This window comes from Brugia malayi (genome assembly GCF_000002995.4).
Source record: "Brugia malayi strain FR3 genome assembly, contig: Bm_v4_Chr4_scaffold_001, whole genome shotgun sequence".
NCBI classification, from domain to species: domain Eukaryota; kingdom Metazoa; phylum Nematoda; class Chromadorea; order Rhabditida; family Onchocercidae; genus Brugia; species Brugia malayi.
Window position 1 is genome coordinate 12,312,718 of NW_025062478.1, and position 25,917 is coordinate 12,338,634.

Below are 25,917 nucleotides of genomic sequence, written 5' to 3' on the forward strand. Positions count from 1 at the left end.
TTTATAAATCATTGTGTAGATATGGTCTAAAGTAATATGTCATTTTTTTTTTTTTTTTTTTTTTCGTTTCTTTTTCCTTCTTTTTTTTTCCAATGAAAATTTGAAAGTTATTTAAATCATATGTGATTTCTTATTTGACTACCATTAGCTAAGTAATCTTTCGAATTCACTCTTAAATTTAAATTTGAACAATCAATCCATGTAATCCAGTGGACATTAAAACTTTTTGCTTTTGCACATGTTGGATTATCTAGCAAGTATTTGTTGTCTTCTGCAACTGATCCAATAATTTCAAGCTAAAAAGTACATCTTGAATTTCCATATGGAAAAAAGTATTTGCTATCAATTGCTTTATATCAGCTATACTTATGTTTGTGTATTAGTGAAAAGTCAGTAGTGCCAGCACCTGTTCGGTATGCTTTTCCTGTATATGCTAAGTTCGTGGACTTCAAGAGAGAATGCTTTCAGTTAGCCACCAGCTGGTTTTTAACTATTCTTCATTTCTATTGCCTGTGCACATCCACAACTCTCTTCATTCTTCTTCATGTGCTTTTATTTTGCATTATGTTAGCTGTGTCCGTATTTTAGTCCGATTTCTCTTCAAATGATTCTAAAAGTAGTACTCGAATCTTAATTATCTATTATAATTAATCAATTTATATCAGTTAAATTTTCTTGGATCAATTTATTTTATTCATAATAAGTTTTTAAATAATTCACTAATCAACTGAATGCAATTGATAATGGTATTTCAATCGATAATTTATAACTGATTAACATAAAATAAACTAATTTATTTGATATGGATAGCTTATTATTATTATTATTATTGTACAATGATAATACCTCAAAAAGATCTATTGCTGATCACACAGTATTGATGAATTTTTTTCCCAATGTGGTTTTTGTTTCTGAAATTGAAGAGCAAAATGGTTGTGTAGGATTTTAGAGCACACCATCTGTTAGCTTGTTCTTCTGATCTGTAGGAAATCATTGCACTATAAGATGATAGCCTCTTGAAAGTGTTCATTCTTCCATTTCATGTCAACAACAAAACAGTATTTCCTAATCAACTATCAAATTTGATTGTCAAATAGAGACCAGATCTTAGTGTTGTACTTCTTATTTTATAAGATAAGAATTCTTATGCTTACCGCAATTTGTCTTATTTTTGTTGTTCATCAAATGTGGTCAAAATGATTAGAAGAAATATCTTTTTAACTATTTTATTCATTCTCTTTTTTTTTTTTTTTTTTTTCTTTTCTTCATTTTATTTCTTTTAATATTAATTTATACAACTTACTTACAGTAGTAATTATCAGATTTCAGTGATAAATTTTTATTACTGATTGCTTTAATTTTATTTTCTGTAATATTTTATTAAAAATTTTTTTTCTGTTATTGTTGTCGTTTGTTATTGAGAAGAGTGGATCAAGCTTTTTCTTATAAATATGATAAAATTTATAGTTTTTTTTTTTATCATCAGCGGACGTCATAATTTTATAAGTCAGACTAAAGAGTCTGCAATTTAAGTGCACAATTTTACAGCATAATTGGAATTTTCGGGCAAGAAGGATTCAAATCGTCATGTCGGTGAATTGATAGCACATTAAGTACGGTATCAATGGTTTAAGAAAGCATCAGTTCAATTTTTTCTTTAATTTTTTCAAGTCTCGACTTAACACTCGTTTATCATCTCGGCGTGTACTTCTCACTTCTGTACTTAGCTAATGACCAAAAGCATGGAGTAGTGCACAGATTTTGTGGTAAGTTAAAATATTCTTGTTTTATCTTTTGCATTTTCACTTAGATTTCTGTAATCGTTGAATGAATTGTTTCGAATATTGAATTGGTCATTAGTGATACTATAATTCTGATTTAGTATCCTTATTCTTCTTCCATTCTTTTATGATTTTGGAATCAGTTTGCTAGAAACTATATATTTAATAGTTTCTTAGTGATATGCAACTGTAGCTTCTCTCTTATTAACCTATAAGCATTGTTAGATCATTCTACATTAATAATTGTATTTTAAAAAATTTCAAGATACCAATTATCAAATCATTCTGGAATTTTTCCTTTTGTTTATGCAGCATGTTGTGTGGGGTGAATTCAGCGCATTAAATTGATGTGCAGTATGCGCCCGTCTTTGTCACACTTTCCATTTCTAATTTGCTAATTGCTAATGACTGCAGAAAGAGGTGTTAAATTTTCTTAAACATTTTTAATTTACATCTCTCTTCTCATAGTTGTGCTAGTCTTTTATAATTCAGTTAGGTAATAAAGTAAGTACATGTATCACTTTTCGAATATTACAATGTTAACAAAGTGACCAATCTACATTTGATTACATGAGACTGATAATAACTTGGAACTGATAAGGCAGTAATATATAGACTGTCCTATGAACTGAGTAACTGCATTTCTGTATCAGCTTAAAAAATAGAAAAAAAAAAAAAAAAAAGCATTTTGATGATGCTGAAAATTTCCACTTTTCATTTGTGAATACTTGAGAGTTCCATTCATTCGTTCTCATCTCTTTTGACTCTATCATATGAGTTAATTTATTTTCCTCCTTATTTTATTATGTTCTAATTATGTCCTAAAAAATTCGATCTGAGTAACTACATTTTAGCTCATTACTTCACATCTTATTATCCAAATTCCAAACATTTCATAAAACTCTTTCATAAATCAAAGACAATCGAACCATTCATAAAATATTTCTTTAAATTTTATGCATACTTACAATAATTTTTGCTTTCATTATATAATAGTAATTATTGAAATCGTAACCAATGGACTAATGAGTGATTCACCTTGGTGACTTAATATGGTCGTTGAGGTCTTACAATAATACTATGTAATCATGATTTGAAAATCAGATTAAACTAATTTTTCACTTTTAAATGGTGGTGGTGAATTATAATAAATTTGATGGGAAATACCTTACTGTTTTAAAGTTTTTCTAAAACTTATTCCACTTCCATTTCCAAGTCTGAAGCTTGATATCTATTTTTTTTTTTTTTTTTTTTTTTTTGAAATTTTGGCGTAATGCTAGTTTTAAATTTTCATTTCTTATTTTTTCAAAATTTTCCAATTGTGTTTCTACATTATAAAAATATTTCAGGCCTTTGCTCTAGCAGTCCCGGTGTTTTATTATTCGTGCTACGCATCTCAGTGCCCATAAAAAAAAAAAAAAAAAAAAAACTTACTGTTTTTTTTTTTTTCTATTTCTATTCTTGGTGTATTATTTAATTCTGAACTAATCTCGAGGTGAACAACTGGTATAAATTTAGCCAATTCTTGCAGTTATTACCCGGTGACTATAACTGGTTTTTCTTTTCTTTTTTTTTTCTTCTTCTTCTGGTTTCACTTCAAAAATTCATCTACCAATTTTCCTGTATAAATCTCTATAGAGTGTGAAGAAATTTGCATAAATTTGCAAAAAAAAACTTCTACATTTCTGTTTTACTTCATATTGAAATTATTGTTGTGTGGCTGTTTTTCCTTCTGTACTATTCACATTCATTCGCCTTAATGAGCAGTGGCCTTCGAAATTGTTCGAAAGTTCTGAAAAGAAATGACAATTCAACTAGTACGATAGCTACCACCTCTAGTACTGTTACTGTTGCTGCTACTGCTACTACTACTACTACTACTGCTGCTATTAATGCAACTACAAAAACAAATCCTCTTGGTACATCGGTAATTAGTGAACCAAAAAAGTAAGTTAAAGTTATTATTTGATGTATAATTCACATTGATTGATTACGAAAAATATACTTTTTTTTTTTTCAGCTCTGTTTAGTTATTTTTTCTAAGGAATTAGGAATATTTGACCCACTAATTATTTACAGAGTAAATAGGTTATTTCCTGGTTTTTTTTTTTTTTTTTTTTCTAATTTATCATTTTATTTTGTATCTATTAGCCGGGCATTCTGTAGATGTTCTAATTTGGTCTATTTTCTTTACATATTGGAAAAATTGAACGGGTGGACACTTCTCATGCTCTTATCATCATTAATTACTCTTTCTCATTAATTTTCAACCTCGTTCGATTTTCCCGAAGAAAATGATAGACCTTAACTTTTTTTTTTTTTGTATTTTCAAAAAATGCACAAATATTTGGAATCTGATAATCTATAATTAGCAGGCGTGGACGTAAACCTGCACTAAGTCGTCCAATGCTAATACCGGCAGCGATTAAAGAAAGTGTAGTGAATGGTGATAATCACGATGGTAGTAGTGTCACAATAGTGGACAGGATAACAGAACACAGTAGAACAATGAATATTTCTATAACTGATAAATGTAATGATCAACAATCATCTGCTGTTACGACTACTACTACGACTACAATTGTCAGTAGTACTGCTAATGTTACGGATGAGAGTGAATTGTTCTTACCGAAGGTTTGTGATAATATCACTCACTCTACTCCATCCGTTGCAGCCATGAATAAATCTGATGGTAAGCTCGGCCTTCATTATTTAGAAAATAAGGCACTAAAATGTATCGAAATTTAATCAGCCTAATAAATTCTTTGAACAAACAATACAAATGTTTTTGATTATTCAATTCCATAAGTATGAACTATTAGAGTTCAAAATAATTAAATGACTGTCTGAATAGATAGTAGTAGTAATTTTTTTTTTTTTTTTTTTCTTTTTTTTTTTAATGAATTAGTCATCGAAACGAAATGGAAAGCTTCTGATATGAGCTCAGCATTTAAATGATCAATTAAGGAAACATACCTTTGGCGTCCATTGACAGTGGCATCGATTCATGTGTCGATGTGGATCACGAGATGAAAGATATGGAGACATTGCGCGACGAAGAAGCTTCACCTAGTGAGAATTGTAACGATGACTTCGCTGCTGTGCCACAATCCAGAGGTTCTGTTCATTATGATCTTATCGTTTGCGGTGATTGTCATGCAGAATTTTCGTTATCAACATTCGTGGAATTCGTTGAACACAAGGTTATCCCATTAAAATATTTCTTATAAATGTATCTAACGAAATTTGCTAATAATTGTTAAAAGTTAGGAAGAATATCAATGAGTATCGTGAAAATCCTAGAAAAAGATGCAAGAATTACGAAGGTATAATTTAAAGCAGTTTATTAAGAATATTTTGATTTACATGAGAGCTAAACTCCTACGAAAACATAGTTATTTAAATATTTTTGAATTGTTATTCTTCAAGATTTCACGTTGTGATAAGCGGACGCCATTAGACGAGTTCCTTTCAAATATATCACCTGCTCATCCATCCAGTGAAACTCTCCGACCAGGTCGTCGACGAATTCTGGTCAGTTGTCATCATTCATCTGCAGTAAGTATTTCAGTCACAGTTATTGGACAGTTTCTGTAATCTATCTGTATCTATGGTTATAAAACTTCTCTATCACTTTTAATTAACATATTTAGTGTTTACTATATGATTTCTCACATACTACTTTAATCTCATATATTATTAGTAATCCTCTTATACTGTAAAATTTAACATAATTTATGGGTAATTTTTAGGATTTGAGTGATTCATCTCGCTGCGGTCCATCTTCATCTGGAAATGATCAAAGTGCTTCGTTTATGTTGACAGCTGGTGAAGGTCAAGAAAAGCATAACAATAGGGTTGACGCTACAACAGACACAGATACTTTAGGTTAGTACAATATTATACTTTTTATTGTTTGTTACTTATAGCAGAATTGGCAAATTGTCATACACTGGGAGACAATTTTTTATAGCCTTGAAAGATGTGGCTGCATCTCTTGTATACATTTTATTGCACTGTTGATGAATTAGGCATTCTTTCATGTGCCTTCTTTTCGCTTTCGGTGTTATTAGTGAGGCAATAAAGTGCCGTTACTACTCTCCTAATTTGCATAAATTATCTCTCTGAAAACTGCGGAAGATTTCGTCTCGGAATACTCTCAGCTTATTAGAAGAAAGAACATTGCACATTTACTGTCTGTTACGATTAAATAATAATAATTGAGAATCATGTGATCATTTCAGAGAAAAATTCAATGCACATGAATAAAATTTGAGAATGTGACGACGATAAATGAAATTAATTTACTTCATTCAGATGCTTCATTGAGAATTTTAATCCATTGAAAATTTTTTGTGAGAATCTGTGAGCAAAAATGTAAAATACAACTTAAGATTTTGAGTTAAGCATTAATGAAAAGTAAAGTGATATTATTTCTCATCGTTACATTCTGAAATATCATTCATGCAGTTCAAATTATTAAATAAAAAAACAATTAGCAATGTAATTTCTGAGAAAATACACACAAAAAAAAAAAAAAAAGATGTGAGTATTTTCCAATGTAATTACTAAATTTAGATCTTTTTTTTTTTCCTCTTTTTTCTTTTTTTTTTTTTTTTTTTTAGAGGAGATAATTATTTTTGCAAAAGAATAGTTGATAGGAATGAGAGGGAGAGAGAGAGAGAGAGAGAGAGAGAGAGAGGGAAAAAGAAAGATACAGGAAGAGGAAATGAATTGTCTACAATTGTTAGAAAGTGAATGTCAAAATTATGTCATATATGTTTTTATGTCATATGTGTTTTTCTCTGTGTCACCCATCTCTTTCTCTCCAATTGCATCGCTCCATCATTGCTTTGAAAGTGAAGTATTTATATTTCTGTTTTGAAAATTGGACATAAGTAATTGTTATGTTATGTATGCTTTTCCATTCTTAGATGCAGGAAGTAGCAAGCACATTTTCATGTCTCAATCACTTCTCACTCAAACTAATAAAGAACTTGTTTGGCAAAAAAAAAAAAATTTGATTAGCATACGAAATTTAATATTACTTTGTTGGAATAAAATTCTACCACTAGTTAATTCATTTTCTAATTAGAAGTATTCATATCTAATTGATTAACAAATAAATATTAACATAATTGGGGAAATTAATCTATTACTTTGATTATTGCCTAATCATTCAGTTAGTTGATCAATAAAATATGTTGGGATGTAAATTTTGGCTAAGATAATAGTTTTGTTTTTTATGCATTTATATATATATATATCTTTATTTTTACACTATAAATTATTTCTCACTTCCATAGTAGATTCTAGCTTTGCATTAGTAATTAATTGTTTATTCATTTCAGAGTTAGATAATTTTATCATATTTTAGAAGAAACGATAGCTGATAGTAACTTAACCTTTTAGTAATAATGCAGTAATAAACTGGATTTGTTGTTGAAAGGTGCAAAAATAGACAATCAAAAGGGAGGTGGAAATGTGATGTGTTTGATAAAATACTAGAATTGTTTGCATTGAATGATTTTTTTTTTTTTGATAGAAATTGATGAAAGAAAATCCATGATTTGAAGTATGTTTTTAATTGCTTTATATGCTTAGCTGTTTTTTTTTTTTTTTTTTTGTCACTTTTTCTTGAATACATATATATTCAAACATTGTTTTTTTTTTTTTTTTTTTTTTTGCTACGAGAAAATAAAAAGATTAGAGAAAAATATTCACTAGGAATTACTGGTTATTTTCATAACTGTTCTCTGTAAAATAAACATGTTTTGATCTTTTTTTTTTTTTTTTTTTATTGCAGTAAAATTCCGATTATTTCATTCTTTTTTTTTTTCTTTTTTCTAATACTTAAGTAACTCAGTGATTGAAAACTTTTCGTTCATTTCAATTTCTTTTGGTCCATTTTTTTTTTTTTTTTTTTTTTTCTATTTTTCATTCATAACATGCAGAAATAAAAGAAGATAAATGGGATGTGATTGGCTATCATCATGAAAACAAGTTTTATGCTTGCCGTTCTATCATAATGATCACAGCATCTTCTGTGTTGTTATTTGGATGTTGCACAGCTGACAACGATTCCATTTGCTCTACGAACCAGTTATATTTTCTATCACTAGTTATTAATTTACATTCATTAAAAAAAAAAAAAAAAAAAAAAAGAAAAGTACACAAATATTAAAAGAGAATAATGAAGTATGTTGATAAGTAAATTATTATATTATAGAAGATATCAGTATTCATAACTAACTACCCAATATATTTCATTCTAAAATACTTATATATGATTGTTACTCACAAAAATTTTCCACATATGCATTTATTTTGATACATTACCTAGTAATTTACATTCTATTCTTTTGCTCTTTTATGGAAAATTTCCAATGTAAATGATGCATTATAATTCAGATTTTATTTTTTAATAGCTGCAGAGTGAAAGAAAGAAATGATAAAACTACTGATTAATTAAGTACTAAACATTTCATAAAACTACTGATTAATTAAGCACCAAACATTAACACAGCAATATTTGAAAAAGCAAAACATATAATTTTGTTGTTTAGATATGTGAATATTAAGTGGAGTTATTTTTTTTTGTTATTTATTATTTATTAGTGCTTTTGCCTTTTTTTCCCACTTTAACTCTAAATCCTAAAATTGTAAAATAAAAGTGAAGTTTGTTTATCTGAAAAGCCTTTTTTTTTTTTTTTTTTTTGTTTTTTTTTTGACTGAAAATATTTGAAAACGAATCATCACAATTGGAAAAAGTTAAAAAACTATATGAAACAATTGTTAGTTTGCTTCTAGGCAAGGGATGATATTTAAAGATAGCAATATTGACTTGTCGTTTTGTGTCAACATAGCAACAGTTAGTTGTTTCCCCAACTTCCGATGCGGTTTTTATTACTTTAAAAAAAAAAAAAAAAAACTTCATCACTGAATAAAAATGATCTAACGAAACAGATGCAATGTTTGTTTAATCAAAATTGATTTTCTTTCTTTTTTTTTTTTTGCGCCTTTTCATTCCTTTTCATGAAATGAAATGAAATTTGCTTCTTTCTGCAACTTCAAATGATTAACTTGCATTGTTTGCTTAATAGTCATCAACTACCTCTATGTCTATGTCTTTTTGTTAGCTTTAACAATCATTTGGAACATATGAGGAGAGAGAATGAATAAATGTTTTTGAAGAATGAAAAAAAGTACTAACCATTATCTTTTCAAGTCTAAAAAAAAAAAAAAAAATTGAATAAAATATATGAAACATAAATCTGTCATACAAAAAACACACACACACCTTCACGATATCTTATTAAATTAGCTCTGTATGGAATACCTGTATAGAGGTGTATGTGATGTTTATGTGTATATGTGTACATATATGTTTGTGTACTCTCCCATATTCGAGGGCTGAAAAGTTGATGAGAACAAAAAAAAAAAAAAAAAAAAAAAAAACCAACTCTATACATATTAATTAATTAAATGTCGCTTTTTTGAAGTTTATCAAAATGTGGGTATTTTCATAAACTTTAAATCTTACTTGAATTTTCTCTTAAATTTTCTCTTAAGCTAATTATTTCTTTTAAGAAGTAAAACATTTCTGATATAATTATTTCATTTACATGCTCCATTATACTTCACATTTCTCCACTTACATATTATCTTGTTAGAAAGCAATTATTTATTAGTTTTATAAACTTTATGAATATAATTGTTTCTAGCTTTTCTGAAATACCCATTTAGATTATGTGTAGAAGCAGGTGACGTGGGTTTCGTTATTTTAAAGGCTATCTATAGTACTGATTGTTCTGTGACAAACATGTTTAAATAATATGTAATGTACTGATGGTACTGAATCGTAGCTATAAAAATACATTTAAAAGAGAGAAAAATAAATCCGAAATTAATTAATAATGGATTTAGTAAAAGTTATGGCCTCATTCATATGTATAGTTGCAAGAACTCAGTAACTAAATTATCATGATAGCTGCTATAATAAAATTATAGTTTTTAATAAAAAATAATTATTCTTCAAGAAGTTGGTTCTTGGTCTTCGAAAAATCACAAAGAAAAGTTGCATATAGCTATTTTATGTATGTTATGATAATGGTTATTAAGGGAAAAAATAGAATCGTTTTTAGATACAAAACAAAGTAATGTGTCTTTGATTGGCGGAGGATCGTTAACCTGTCACTCTTGTAAACATGTATGCAGTGATGTTTGGAATCTACTAAAACATGTATTTATTGCCCATGGCCTTCGTATTTGTGAGGTAACCCTTTTCTTCTATTTTTTTTTTTTTTTTTATAGAACTCGTATATTAGCTTTTTATCATATTATTCCACCTTCCCCTTATAATACATTTGTATTACGGTGTTGTAAAAAAGCCTACAGACGAACAGTCATATGCATTATGACCGTATTTGTCAGATGTAATCCGGATTTCATTGAACAACTGTGATGATATGAACTATAGTTATTTCAGATTGTAATAAAATATCGTTTTTAAAGTTCGCTTACCAATCATTCACTATTGGAGTTATTTTAGTAGCACAATTTTCGTAAGATAACTGTTAAACATTTTTATTTTGATAATATGTTTACGTATGTTAGTTTCAGGAAGAGATGCCGTGTATGTCTCGGATGGGACTACCAAAATCGACAGTAATTACTTCATCGTTATCTTCATCATCATCATCATCATTATTAACACCGAAAACATCAATGCATCCACCGTCTCTCACATTTGCATCACCCTTCAACACTTCCACTACAAAAAGCAAACTAAACGGTCTGTATGCAAATTTTTTTTTTTTGGGTTTTCAAATTTTAAATGAGAAAAGAGTAATTGTTTTGAAATGCCATGAAAGTTTTTAAATTCCACTCCTCAAGACTTGTAATTAACATTTATATATTTGTTGTTTAATAATTCAGGTAAAGGTGGCTTCAGTTTGAATGCATTTTGCTCTGAACGGTTAAAAGAGATCGCTGAAAAAGCAGGTATGCTTGCACGACTTGTTAAAAAAAAAAAAAAAAAACAAAGTTGTATTGAGGCTACATTTATTACTGCAAGTACAGAAGGAAGAACATTAGTTTTGGAGTACATCTCACGATTGTATCGATTTTGTATTTGTGCTTTACAACTCCAAAATCTTGTCATCCTTTCTTATTTTGAACAGTTTGATAACCGTGCAAATATAGAGTGCGTAGTATTGATTTTCTAAAAAGTATTTTATTTTCAGGAGAACCGTTGACTGATTTATGTCATGTAGTAAGCCCAACCGTGATATCGTCTAGAACTAATGAACACCTAAAAACTAGCACCATTAAAAGGTATTCAAAACTCAAATTTTTAATCCATGTATGTCTAGCAGTGATGTTGATATGCTGGAATGATGGAATTGAATGCTTAAATAAGCAGCTACTGACAATTGCAGAACACAACAATCAGAGAATACCGATGATGAGCATTCAAGTAATGGCATCGCATCAACGACTGCTTCAACTGCACCATTTCTTCCCGGTTCAGCTCTCAGTAATGTTTCCAGTTCACTTACTGCTGCCACATTAGCTGCAGTTGCTTTACAACAACAACAACAACAACAACAACAACAGCAACAGCAACAACAACAACAACAACATCCATCCTTGCAGGTTGAATTGTTGTGGTCTTTAGACGAAGAAAAGTAGCATTATGAATGAATATGGAAAAAGGCATATAAAAAGGACGGTACAAAAAGACAACTTTTTGGATCATAATACCATAATAATATTTTGAAAAAAAATTTTTTTTTAAATATCTTGAATTTTCAAGTAATATTCTAAGTATTTTTTTTTTCTTTTCATTTTAATTGATTTTAATTTGCAGAATTTATGGATGCAACCAAATATACCCAATATGCTGGCCCTAATGCAGGAATATTATGCACAATTCTCATTGAATAATGCTGCATCTTATTTGCTTGGTGCTGGTAGTCCGTCAGTTACTCCCGCAAACAGCAATGGGAGTGCTTTTAATGCGATCACCAAAATCACAAGGTTGTTTCTTCTGCTAGATCTGTGGATTGAACATCGTTCTGGTTAACTGTGTTAAATTACAGCTTGTGATTAATTATCTTTGAGTAGAAAGGTTTTACATGGAATCCTCTTAATATCAAGCATCAATACCAGATTTTTGATTACATGTCTTACAGTAGTCCTGAAGAACCGTCACCTGTGGCACCAAATTCGGCAGCACAGTCACTTGGATTAGCTGGTTTTGGTAGGACCGATACCGCAACGCAAGATCAACTTTCCAGTCCAGCTGTAAAGCAAGGGCCTTGGAATGGTTTAGGGACATTTGGGTGCAAAAGACAACGGTTGTTCAATAATGGTTCGGAAACGTTGTCACCATCTGGAGCTCCGTTGCATAGTAAAATGTCAAGGATGGATGATGAGAGGTTTGTAAGTATGAGCTTCTTTTATAATCTTGAGATATATCGAAACTACGAAATTATTTTGCTGAAGAAAATGTTAGGATGAAATTTATAAGTGCTTTATAGGTAATAGCCATCTGTTAAAACGGATCACTGTACATTCATTTGTAAAGTTGGCAAACTTTCGAATTATTTTTTTATATGGGTGATGGAAGGAAGAAAGCAGTTCATGTTCAGAAAGTAAACCTCTCAAAAAAGTCCTTTAGTTTTAAATTAAACTGAAATATTTTATATGTTTTCCTCGTTTTCTATTCTTTTTAATGCGATTCGATTTCAGTTTCTTTATAAATAGTTAATTTCTTCATACTTTTGTTCCAGCAATGAGGATACAAAATCGACTCTGTTAAATGTTGTGGACAGCGATGATTTAGCATTCGCTGAGCCAGCAGCACGTCGTGATACAAGTGCTAAAAAGGATCGCTGCACATTTTGTTGCAAAGTTGGCGGACTTTCAAATTATTTTAAAAAATTAAATTAAATCAAGCTGATTAATAAAATGGAAATAGAATTGCTTTCAATTCAAAAAATAAGACTTGTTTCATACGCATTGTGCTCTAAGTTTGTACCTTCTAGTCTGTAGATCTTATTTATAACTACAAAGCATTTTTAACACCTTTACCTTCATTTATCAAAAGAAAGTTGAGGTTGATATGAGATTCATACACTTATTTTATTTCACTGTTCTTTTGTGGGATGTTAATTTCTTATTCCACTTTTTTTTTTTGTTAAGCTTTATTCATTAATGTTTTATTTTCAAGGTTTTCACGAATCGTTCCAATCTGATTGTCCATTTGCGAAGTCATACTGGAGAAAAGCCATACAAATGTCGTCTGTGTTCGTATGCTTGCGCACAAAGTAGTAAATTAACTCGGCATATGCGAACTCATGGCCAACAAGGAAAGGTTTGTAATTACTTATTAATTTCGACACCAAATTGAGAATAATCTGTGCGAATTCATGATCTGTTTGTTATTATTTAGCTATTGAAAAACTGCGTCGTATCTTGTATGGGATAATAGTGATTTTTAAACAATAAACATTCGAAAGATTTTCTTGATTTCAAATAATAAAATGATCTGAAATTTGCAAGGGGAAAAATATTAGTTGCTTTTATGATTTTTTATTAGGAAAAGAAATTTTACAGTTGCGAAATGTTTTTTTTTTTTCTTTTTTTTTTCTGCAGGAAACTTATCATTGCAACATTTGTCAAATGCCATTTTCGGTACATTCAACACTCGAGAAACATATGCGGAAATGTGTTGTTGCAAATAATCATAATCGTGAAAATAATCGACAATTTTCTCCCACTGAAGCAACAAGCAGTTTGTTTTGTTTATTTGTGACGGAAGCACTTCTAGTTTCCTCTTTGTATTTTTTCGTTTCATTCCAACGTCTATGGGTCATCTCTTTTGATATTGATCATAGGAGAGTTTATTTTAATATTATTAACTTACATTCATACTTTCAAAAAGCACTATGATTATCACAGAATTCAGCACTGAAATCACTGCACTTGTATTGTTTGAGTTGTTGCTCATTTTATCAGTAATAAAATTTGCAGCAATAGACAGTCCGAACAAAGTAATGACTGCAGCAGCATCAACACTTGCTGATGCAACATCACTCCTTGCATTTTCCAGTGTGTCTTTAAATGGTTCGCAGTTACCAACAAATATCACTCAGAGCAATAAAATCGTCCTTAACTGGTTACAGGTATGACTACTGTGTATATTATAATGTCAGGAAAAAAAAATTTTTTTTTTTTTTGAATTTTGTGATGCAGAGAGGTCCCTATAATAGTACTACTTGTTTGTTTTATTTTTTCTTCGTTGTTTTTTTAACCTTTATTATTTTAGGCAATGAATGTTAATCGAAATCCAACTTCAGCACCAACAAGTGGTGCTGGTATTGGTCCTGGTGATGGACATCGTATTAGTAATAATGGCGCAGTGCTTCCTACAGGGAAGGAAGACAACAGGGGTATAGGTGGTGCTGCTGAAGGTGGTGAGGATGAAGAAATGATAGTTGAAGAATGTGAATCATTTTCTGATATGCAAAAAACTCTTCTGAAACAGGTATTGGGAAATCGTCTTTTTTTTTTCTTTTTTACATAAACTAACAACGCTCAACTATGTATAGTAATCGCAGCTATATATTTTATTCTCATTTTTAAAATTTTTAAGTTGCATTAAATAAGGAACGGTTTTCTGTGATATAAATTAAATGGATTATCTTTAATATTTTTAAAGCTGTGAGTTTCACAAGGCTTATAACATGAAACTTACTGATGCTGTTTAATATATGGTTCATTAGGCGGTGTAATATGCCCCTTAACATACAGATGATTTAATAAATTACAAACTAAAGGATTCGATACAAAAATAACGGATCTAGAAAAGTTCAAGTAAACTTAAAAAAAGATACTACATTATGTGTGAGCATCATTTTCCTCTTGTCTATGTACTGATTATGATTTGCAAGAAACGATATAATTTTTTATTCTTTTCAGGAGACTGCCGCATTGTCATCATGATATCACTTACTATTTTGCATTCATGAAGAAATAAACAATCAATTAAATAAACAATCTCTCTTTTTTGGCTTCCCAGACGAACAGTAATAATCTTCTCAACTGCTTACTATCTGCAAAACTGTTCCACTCACAGTACTTTCAGTGCTGCCTCTTCATCTTTAGTACAATTTATTCAATATATACATATATACACAATTTATTTGCATATACATATATGTAAATACATAAATAAAGAAATATGTATTCCTAATTTTAGCTACGAATGAGCTACAAGTAAATTCAATTAATTGAAATGCATGTATGGCATTCAGTTGTTTGCTTATGTATAGTTAATCATAATATTCAAATACAGATATTTTTTGTATACAATTGAAGTAATTAATTTCGTTAATATAGTTATACTACTACTGTTAGCTTATTCGCGGTTTAAATCTATTTTTTTTTTTTTTTTTTATAAAGATATATATGGCCTTACATCGGTTACGTACAGTCATTTATACATAGAATTTTTTTTTAGTGAGTGTCATTTCTGTAATATTTCTACAATTGTTTCCTTTTTTTATTCTTTCTGTTTTTTTTTTTTTTTTTTGTTTTAAACATTTGGTGAAAATTATCCGGTTAGTTTTCGTTTCAAGAAAGAATTTTTCGGTTTTTTTTTTCTGATTTTGTGTATCGCTTGAATATGGTATACTTTCGATGTTTCATCATGCATATAATATTTTTCTTCTATATTTGTTGCTCCCTCGAAGTTATTTAATTGAAATTTTACCCGTGCTATATTTGTTTCTCGTAAAAGAATCATTTAATACATTCTGTGCTATTTGCCGGAGATTGTTTAAAAAATCTTTTGTGTTCCGAAGCTTGCATTAGCTGGAATTTTTTTAATGCTTCTTTGTCCTTTTTTTTTTTTTTTTTTTTTTTATCTGCAAGAAGATACTTCCTTAAAGTGATATATTTTTGCTGCCTCATGTATAGTAGAGCTCTGTGTATGTTTTCTTTTGCTTCTCTTGGTTAACCGGTGAAAATATTTTTTTAATTCTTTCTGTTCTTTCCTGTTTTATTCATATATGGAAAATGTGAAGTTGGATGCAGATTTTTTGTCAACTCAGGGAAAATTTGTAGTATACCTTTAAATTTTTTTATCATTTTTTGGATTCGATGAATTTTTTGATGATACACAAGAATCACCTCTTCAAAAATTCTTAGCACTCGAAAATTTCTGAAGCTAAGTTAAACCAGATTCCGAAAAAATCTCACTTATTTCTCAGACTGATATAGAGGTCTGAAAATGTAACCTCATTATCTATATAAGCATGTATTTAAAGCCCAGTTTGTTTTTGAATTTTAGAAGAATACAATTTGATAAAATCATCAATGGTGAAAAAATTGAAATTCTAGGCTCTAACCTGGTTTATCTTACGCCTCCAATTAAATATAAGTAATCTTGCCAACATTTTAGTACATTTCTAGTTGGCAGAACTTGAAGAAAGGATCCTTTTTGTTGTTTGATTAGATTCGCTAGTTTTTTCTTTCCTTCTCTTTTTGTATATTTTAGCCTTACATCATGTTTATCTGCTTTTCACAGATCTTTTTCAATTCGTACAGTTACACATTTTATCTGAAAAAATGATGCATAATTAGTTTTATGAATTGAAATATGCTATTAAATGAAGCAAAGAGTCTTTCATTTATACTCTAGGATTTAAGTGGATTTTTGGCTTTTAATTTTTGCTTTGACTTTTTTCTAAATCAATCATTTAGATAGTGTCTTTAACATGTGCTTCCGTTACGCTATCATTTTAATATTAACAGTAGATTATTTGTAGTAATTTGAAAATATCAGAGTTAAGTAAGAATGAGAACAAGTAGTAGAAATCTGTTGATGAATAGATCTGTCATCTTTTTCTGTTTTCTTTTTTTTTATTATTATTTTTTTTTTTTTTTTTTTCAATGTGTTTGATTTTGTGGTCTTGGAAAAAAAAAAATCAGGCAGCCTTTTTCGATTTCAAAATATTTTTTCTTTCTTTTTTTTTTACTTGTTTTGTGTTTAGCATTACGATTAGCGCTATGTCTCTCTTCTTTTCTCTCTCTCTCTCTCTCTCCTTCTTTGTGTGTATGTGTGTGTTTATCTCTGTGTATTATAAAAAAAAAAATGATTTTATATAATTTGAAATGATTATGTGTTTCAAAAATCCCGGTGATGTGTACAGCATTCTTCATGGTATTCCTGTTTGTCAGTTTAGGATGCTTCAGAAAACATAAAGTGTGACACTTATATGTCCTTAAAACAATTTGCTGCTTAAAAAGATTTTTGAATCATTCATTTTCAAATGATTGATGTTCAGTGGTATATCACATCTTACATCTATTTACATCTTCATTTCTTATTTTTTTTTTTTTTTTTTTTTTTTTAGCTCTAGGGAATATCATTTAGAATAATTGATTCATACATTTTTCTGACTGTAATAAAGATAAAGTTTGCAGATGTTATAAGAGAAGAAAATTCTAGTTCAAATTATGTCATAACATTGAAGGAAAATTTGTTTAAACGAAGAGAAGTGAAGAAATTCGTTCAGAAGATGAGTAAAATTTCTCAGTAAATCTTTTTAACATTAATATCTAACTTTGTAAGTGATATTAAAAAAAATTCATTAACCTATGTGAGAACAAATGTTATCTACAACTGTATGTTTCAATAAACAAAATAAACCTTGGGATGAACAATTGAAGAAATGCTTGCTGGATCCGATTAAAAATGATGTGAGAGAAGTTTTCTCTTCCAAATACTTCAACGAAAAAAAAAAAAAAAAAAAAAAAAAACTCCTTAACATACATATCGAACTATTAAATGATAGCTAATATGTATATCAAGAAAAGGAAAAAGTGTATATCGAACTATAAAATGATGGCTAATCTTCCTGGTTTATCTATCCTATTTATTTTCAGGAACTCACTTCCAGGGAGAAATTTGAAACTTGCAATATTGTCAGCATAAGAAAAAAAAAAAAAAAATATTCTATAATTATTAGGTTCTGCTTACATGTATTTCAGCAGGAGTTATAATTAAGCTAGTTTTAGACATTTTTTTTTTTGGTATAAATATATTTTATTTCAATAATCAATCTGAGACAAATGCGCGCGCGCACAATATAAGTTGTCTGTGATATAATTTACTTGAGCATTTCAATTTGATTAGTGATAACTGTATTGTTATGAGAAAATCGTCAACAGCAATTTGAAAAAGGTGGAAAAAAGATATCTGTTTTTGGAAAGACATATCTTCATTTCAATAAGAAAAGTTTTTGTTAGAATTAAAGTAAGGCGAAATTAGACGAAGTAAATTATGTTGAAAGATTGTTAACTAATTTCTAGAAACTAATAGTTTTTTGAAATATATCTGATATGAATACTTACCGGAAATCCAGGATTGATGCCTTATTGCTGCCATATCTTTATTTTTTTCCTCACTGAAATATCATCGAAATTATGTGAAAAAAAAAAAAAAAAAAAAGGAAAAAAATGAATAGGAAGGAAGGTCAGAAGTCAAATCTTTTGAGGATTTTATTGTTTCTTTTTTTTTTTTTTTTCGAAATGATATATGATAAAAGAGATATGGTGATTAAAAGATATGTGATATGGTTGATAATTTATCTATTAGATTTTCAGTTAAATATATTTCTAACATTTTTTTTTTTTTTTTTTTACTTGACTTAATAATTTAGTTCTTTTTTTTTTTTGGATGAGACGCTGAATTAGCATTAAGTAATGAGGGAAATAAATATTGCATAATAAAAATATCTCTTGAATAAAAACATTTTTCAGTGATAACGCATAGCTCTATGATTACAATCAATGTTACGGCGCTTCATTTACTTCAAGAACTTCAAAAAAAAAGAAAATTTAATTCAGAAAATTTATGATCTTTCTTTGCACCAATAATAATTGACAATAAAACTTGCTCCATTTTCAGAAATACTTCGCAAGACAAATTATATTTTTTGGAAAAGAGTTTGAATTTTATTCCTGGAGCTGTCAATTACATGAATCAATCTATCTAATTAGTAATCTGTTACTTAAGTTTTGAACTTAAACAGTTTAAGCAAATATAATGACATGGCAATGCTTCCGTTATTTTAATTAAATGTAATCAAAGTTTGCTTTCACTAAGAAATGCAATCAATGAGTTGATTCTGGTACAGCAATATTTTCATATTACTCCAGTCAGAGTAACTTATCCAAATGAGTCGCCAATCCGGATGGCACATTGCCAGAATTAATTGCAAGATGTTCGAATGAGTTAGCTCGGTGGTCGTCTCGAGTTCCTCATGGGATGGTTTTTTGCCTTAAGTTGTCGAGAGTTTAGTTCATCCGAAATGATGAGATCAAGTGATATGTTGCGTATATATACTTTATTTTAGTGTGTTACTTGTGTTTTTCAAGAAGTGTTTGCTGAAAAAAGGATGTCAGTAAAGCTCGCTGAGTATGTTTTTCTTTTTTTATGTGTCTTTTCAAAATATTTTTGGAACATACACTTTTTATTATTTCCCAGAAATGTCTATAAACAGTAGTTAAACCGGAGGATTAAAGACCAAAAGAAAGTTGGGGTTTTTATAATCTTTATGTCATTTATGACTAACTAATTGTAATTAAATAAGTCTCAGAAACTAATTGGTGAATGCTTAGTGTTTCAAATTTCACTGATTCTATTGTGCATTGCAGCATACTCCCACCTCCTTCTTCAACATCAGATGAATGGTCGTCTGTTCGTCGGGACCCATGGTTTCAAGGCCGAGAAGTTAGTTCCTCAATTTTGGACGCGAAATAATCAAAAATTTTTTTGGACGCGAAATAATCAAAAATCATTCTTATTTGTCAAGTTTATTTCACCGAACAACTATCATAATATAAGCACAAAGAAAATAGCAGCCAAAAATTTTGCTCATATTCAATGAACAATGCATAAAATAAATATAGCTGCTGTTTTAGGATGCTTTGAAAGGCGATAATATTGGAGCTGTGGTAATGAAAGAGCCACCACCATACGGCAAAAGAAATGGCTGGATACCGAGAAATATAGAAGTAACTAACCATTTTTATTATAGTTAATTGCAGTGCCAATTCGATAAATTTTCATCAGCTTTTTCAATCAGTAAGGTTTTTTTCTGCAGGATTTCGGTGATGGTGGAGCGTTTCCCGAGATACCTGTGGCGCAATTCCCTTTAGGTGGTTTTATTTTGTTTTATTTTAGCAGAAGGTTCTTGTGCCCTTATCTTTCCCAGATCCCTTATGCCAGAATTTTTTTTTTCTTCCTTTTTTCGCGTGATTCTTTTGCAGGACTGGTAACATTAGTGCAGGTAATTTATTCGAGACAAGCTGATATGAAGCCAAAAATGTTAGAAAGTCTATTTAGGCATGGGAATGGATTTGCGCAAGAAGGCTAGCAGCGATAAAACGACTGCACTTCAGTGTGATGCTGACGGAAAGCTGAGGCATGACGCAATTGCTAGGATTGGACATTCGAAGGATAAAGTAGGTTTTAAAGTAGTGTCTAAAGTAGTAATTTTTTCCGTGAGGCATCACATCAGTTACACTACTATTGATTATCGTCCATTGCAGGAGCATTTATAAAAAATTATTTCTAGTTGAAATTAACTGGAGTGCAGAAGTACTTGTTTTTGCCCTCATTAGCGACCTTATCAGCACAGTTTTCCATAAATTACAGTTGTAGATAATTTATACAAGACTGGCTGATATGAAACCGAAAATGTTGGAAGAAGAAGATGAATCATTCCAAAAACCGGATGAGGAAACAATTGCACAACAAACCGAAGCTACTCGTTTGGCGTTGGAAAAGATTACTTCTACGAAGGCATGGTTTTATAAATGTGTTCATAAATAGAATTTCTAGATTTTTGAATGTATATCTATATAATGCAATTTTCTTCAGGTCGCAAGTGCTTTACCTGTTCGTCACGCACAGAAACCGAATCCAGTGCAATATATACGCTATACACCAAGTCAGCAAGGTGGTGGGCATAACAGTGGCGCTCAGCAGCGAATTATTCGTATGGTCGAAGTACAACAAGATCCGATGGAGCCCCCCAAATTTAAGTATGTCATTTTTTTAGTAATATTTTCATTTTTTAACATTTTCTTTATTAATAAAGGCTGTATATCATAAATATCAGAAGCGACAAATAAGTGAGATCACAGAAACTCTGACGTGAATTAATTAGTGGGATAATTGATCGTTATTGCTCTTCATCATTAGTAAGTATACATTCACTTCGTTTCAGGATCAATCAGAAAATACCACGTGCTCCTCCATCTCCTCCAGCTCCCGTCATGCATTCGCCACCTCGCAAGGTTTTCTGTATTTTCTCTTCTTAGTTCTACATTAGTTCATAAGTCCACAATGGTTTAATTTAATTTCACTGATAATTTTCTTATAATATTAATGTTCTTAAGTATGAAATATTTGTATACTTTCCCAGACAACCGTGAAAGAACAAGCTGACTGGAAGATTCCTCCATGCATATCGAATTGGAAGAATCCAAAAGGTACTTCTTACTTTTATCAAGGGAGATATGGGATGAATGTTGTCTTCTACATTTACTTTGTCCAAGCCTTTTAATTTTTTTATCAACTGACTATGATTTGAAAATGATGAAGGCAATTAAACTAGTGTGTTTTTACGTTACTTTCCATGAATGGGTTTACATTTATGTCATCTCTTCCTTAATTACTTTATCTTAGGGTCTTTTCAGGATTCACCATTGCACTGGATAAACGATTGGCTGCTGATGGAAGAGGCTTACAGCAGGTTTTGACATTTACAAACGTTTTTAACACTTTTTATTTAAACAAGATGACCGTGAAACTAGTTCTTAATCATTATTTGAAGAAAAAAAAAAAAAACATGGAGATCTTTTTTAAAGGTTCATATCAATGAAAATTTTGCCAAGTTAGCGGAATCATTATATTTGGCTGATCGCACAGCTCGTGAAGCTGTTGAAACGCGTGCGCAGATGGAGCGTCGTGTCGCCCAAAACAAGAAAGCTGAGCAGGAGGAAAAGATGAGGGCTATGGCTGCGAAAGCTAGGTTTGTTTTACTTTGAAACCATGATTATTAATAGAGAAATTGCTGCTCGAAATACCTACCTTTATGAAAATGCAACTTGCATTAAACTTTCTAGGTGTATTATTTGATTTCTGAAATAGTTCGATTAACAGAAATAATGCAACACACTTTAATATGTTTAGATGGACTGTGCACCATTCATTTATTGATAACCCATGTTATAGGCAAGAACGTACTGTGCTGAAGAAGGTACATGAAGATGATTCAGTAAATCAAGAAGCTCGTGAACGTGATCAAATCAGGTAGATTAAATGCTTTTATTGTTCTCTTGTTTACATGTTTTTTTTTTTTTTATCTTTGACGTCTTGGTTTTCAGTGTATCTGAAAATCACAGTTTTTTTTTTTTTTTATGAGTGACTAGAACGAAATTTTAGGGAACGAAATTTGTTTAAAGAAAAAAAAATGGCACAAAATTCTGTATTGTCAAATAGAACTGTTTTTGGGGACGAAAATAACCTAAAGTGAAAAGTAGCGTATGAAACAGTTATAATTGTGATTTAGGGTTTGTCTAATTTTCCTGATTTTTTGCAGACGTGATCGCTTGGATGAGCATCGTCGTGAAAGAAATATTGCACGAAACAATCCAGATAAGTTGGATAGGTTTAAGAAAGGTCGTGAACGGGATATCAGCGAGAAAATTGCACTTGGTTTGCCTGATGCTCGAGCAAGACATCACGAAACACAGTTTGACCAGCGACTATTTGATCAGTCTAAGGTTCTTTATTATTGAAGATGTTTTGAAAATTGATTCTTATCGTTCCTTATTTTGAATCTTTTGTTTTTGTTTTTTTTTTTTTTTTTTAAGTCATATAGAATGCAAAAAAAGTTTTATATCATTTGTGGCATCTTTTAGGGATTGGATAGTGGTGGTATTGATGATGAAACATATAGCGCGTATGATAAACCGTGGCGTGCTCAGGATAATATTCAGCAACATATTTATCGGCCAAGTAAGCTAGAGGATTTGATTCTCTTATATTTACTTTTTGTTATTTATTATTCAATGGCAGATTTAGCTAAAAAACATAAAAAGTCTGATGTTTGTGGAATCTTAGAGATGTTATTTGCAGGCAAAAATCTTGATAAAGATCTTTACGGTGATGATTTGGATCGTATAATTAGTACTAATCGATTTGTTCCTGATAAAGGATTTGGCGGTGCTGAACCTGGAGCAGCACGTAATGCTGGACCTGTTGAGGTTTGATTTATGGATTGCATTACTATTGTACTCTTTGTTCTCGAACAAACAATTCTTTTTTCTCTGGAGGAGGGATAGGGGCTAATCATATCTCACGTTGCGCATAAATTGTCTTTTACTGAATCCAATCGACATAATTACAGTGTTTTTTTTTTTTCTGGAACTACTGTATACTGTTTTTAAAGTAGTTATATTTTATCTGAACAATGCAAAAGTTTGTCAAAATTAGAAACATGTTTTGCGTAACATTCTTCTTTAATCCATTTCATTTCAAATTTTAAAACACGAACCCGTCTTTTTTACTTCCATTCAAAGCCTGCAAGAAATAATGAATAAAGTTTTTAGTAAGATCTTTTTTTTGGCAGATTTTAAATTTGGTAAGGGATAAAGGGATTCTATAGCACCACTCTTTCTTTAGTGTTGATTTCATTACTCTAAAAATTTGATTTTTGTTTACACCAATTTAATTTTCAGTTCGAAAAGGAAGAAGAAGATATCTTCGGTCTCGGCCAATTGCTGCAGTCAGCTAAGGAATCAGGTAAAGAGTTGAAAAAGAGAACAGCTGATAGCGGTGCTGATGAAGGTTCTTCGTCATCTAAGAAACGTCGGTGAATAATTTCTGTCAATGTAAAGTTTCTTTTTTTAAAGTTTTCTTTTTAGAATGTTTTTGATTTTTCTGCTAAAGTTCAATGTATTTCCCATGTGAGATTGTAGCGATCGTACAATCACTGTTCGGAACAGCATCAGTTTGATGGATTAGAGTGTATAATTCTCGATTTCCTTCTTTTCCTTAGGAATTTTCAAAAATTTCTCAGGTCTTGTTGTAGCCTCATTTACATCTCGCGCATATTTCAGTTAATGTAAACAAGCCACAGTACATATTTTGTTTTGTTTTTGCAATTATGTCTGTAATAGTAACGGATCCGTAAGGTTGGTTCTGTACTTTAATTGAAATTGTTTCTTATGCATAACCTCCCAACGTTAATATCGGTATCAAATGCTATGAACAGCTTCATCTTTTGTTTATATTTTTACACATTTTTTTTATGGACATTTTATAGATAGGTTGCATGAACAAATCCAGTCAGAATGAGGGATAAATGGAATAACACAAAGGAGCCCGCAGGTTTAGCATTTCCAGCCATATTGAGTTTGTTTTTGAGGCTGTGTTAGTTCTTATATATTAAAAAATTCTCATACATCTAATTGTCACTTTTTTTTTTTTTTGAAATACTTTAGTTTTTGATTCTTGATAAGTAAAGTTTCTAAACCTCATTTCGTGCTGACTTTTGTTGTTATCACTGTGTTTCATGCTAATATAGATTGATGAAGCGCATTTTGACCTTTTGAAGTGAAAATTCTGCGTAGGGAAACTCACCGGTTTACTGTTTTCGCGTATTGGAATACTTCCTAATTGGATTCTTCCATCCAGATCATTTCTGTTTTTAGTTTCCGGATTTAATTCAATATCTGCTCTAGCTTGTTGCTCCTTGAGATCATGTTTTCGTTTGACTTTAAAAAAAGGGCGGATGAAAATGAAAATATTATAGCTCGAAGACAATGTGGAAGTTGTTAGTCATCTTCATACACGATTGTAATGAAAGCTTATGCTTTACTTTATGCTCTGATTTGTGCTGTAATGAATTTATATTTTGGAGGATTGGTGAGCTGAGAATAGTTTTATACTTTTTAGACTCTGAATTGCACTTTTTGAGCAGAACTAAATGCAGAGGTAAACTCACTTTTTATGCCTTTAACTGGAAATGCAATTGTACTCCTCATTCCGTAATACGTGTCTGCTTCTTTTGTGCTTGGATCCTGCATTTTTGAAAATGTCTTCGAAAAACGAAAGCAGTCAATACAATCAGCAATAAATCACGGCAGTATTTGTTATTTGTCATTTTAAGAACATTTGAGGTGTACTTTGAGAATCAGTGATTGAAAAGCGGTACAAATGAAATATATTGTCTTTATTTTGAGGGAAAACAGATTTAGTACCACAAATTCAGGTAAATGCCCTGGCTTGTATGGACGTTTGGATTTCCTTACTGCACAAGATAATAATACACTGGCAATGGTAATACTACCAGTAATACTTGTAATGAATGTTGTCGTCACTGGTATTGTAGTGGTGAACCACAAATACATTTGTTTAGGAATGCTAGAAATTCTTGCATTGAAAATCAGATATGTGGTGTAGATTCTCTCCATACTATCATCAAATGGTATTCCATTACTTCAGCTTAGCTTATAGCAATTGGAGAGCTAATAAATTTGCTTGGAACTAGAAGTTCTGAAAGTTTACTTGCTCATTTGATAGTTCATATTTTGGATAAATCATAAAAAACTTTTCAACAATACCTTAAAGAAATTCCATGAACAGTAGTATCTTGAAGAAAAGAGAAGGGATATTTTTTTAACGTAGATCGTCCTGTATTGCTTTGATAGAAAATGGAGCATTCTTGAGTGGGAACTTCTTTTTACTTGCTTTTTACGAATGATATGCAAATTTCAGGAGGTAGAGTTGTCCCATACCTGCATAAATGATTGATCATTTATGAGAAAGGAAGCTATCGTGAAGAATACTGTTGATATATGTGTCCACTTGTAATATAAAAATAGGGAACAAAAAAAAAAAAAATTAGCCAAGAATGAATAGGCTCAGTATCTGCGGCTTGTTATTAAAGCTAGGAACATAGCAGTGGAAACTCCAACGTAACAGCAATAAGTTTAAGTTGAATTTAACTTAAATTTTAAGTTTGCATTTAAAAACAAAAGTCCTCCA

The 25,917-nt window shown here is 30.3% G+C and overlaps 3 protein-coding genes across 3 annotated transcripts; 2 read left to right on the forward strand and 1 right to left on the reverse strand.

Annotated features, from left to right (window-relative positions):
• Window positions 1-3,540: 3,540 nt before the first annotated feature.
• Window positions 3,541-14,792, forward strand: Bma-bcl-11 (Zinc finger, C2H2 type family protein; the record flags this gene model as incomplete). Its single annotated transcript, XM_043082524.1, has 18 exons — window positions 3,541-3,728; window positions 4,157-4,473; window positions 4,749-4,984; window positions 5,211-5,339; window positions 5,534-5,669; window positions 9,926-10,056; window positions 10,404-10,575; window positions 10,719-10,784; window positions 11,027-11,117; window positions 11,222-11,438; window positions 11,653-11,822; window positions 11,978-12,223; window positions 12,578-12,698; window positions 13,018-13,161; window positions 13,443-13,581; window positions 13,821-13,972; window positions 14,116-14,334; window positions 14,769-14,792. The coding sequence occupies 18 exons, from the start codon at window positions 3,541-3,543 to the stop codon at window positions 14,790-14,792; spliced, it is 2,898 nt and encodes a 965-aa protein (XP_042938458.1).
• A 4,460-nt stretch (window positions 14,793-19,252) lies between these two features.
• Bma-skp-1 (putative 60.2 kDa protein T27F2.1 in chromosome V, putative) lies at window positions 19,253-23,744 on the forward strand (the record flags this gene model as incomplete). Its single annotated transcript, XM_043082525.1, has 16 exons — window positions 19,253-19,272; window positions 19,512-19,587; window positions 19,779-19,871; window positions 19,961-20,015; window positions 20,203-20,321; window positions 20,521-20,661; window positions 20,740-20,903; window positions 21,089-21,158; window positions 21,287-21,353; window positions 21,561-21,616; window positions 21,732-21,895; window positions 22,099-22,176; window positions 22,466-22,649; window positions 22,788-22,884; window positions 23,005-23,132; window positions 23,607-23,744. The coding sequence occupies 16 exons, from the start codon at window positions 19,253-19,255 to the stop codon at window positions 23,742-23,744; spliced, it is 1,650 nt and encodes a 549-aa protein (XP_042938459.1).
• Bm1063 (Uncharacterized protein) lies at window positions 23,410-25,280 on the reverse strand (the record flags this gene model as incomplete). The annotated part of the gene is made up of 4 exons (XM_043082526.1): window positions 23,410-23,448; window positions 24,511-24,644; window positions 24,875-24,950; window positions 25,131-25,280. 4 exons carry the CDS (start codon window positions 25,278-25,280, stop codon window positions 23,410-23,412), a joined length of 399 nt encoding a protein of 132 aa, XP_042938460.1.
• Window positions 25,281-25,917: the final 637 nt, after the last annotated feature.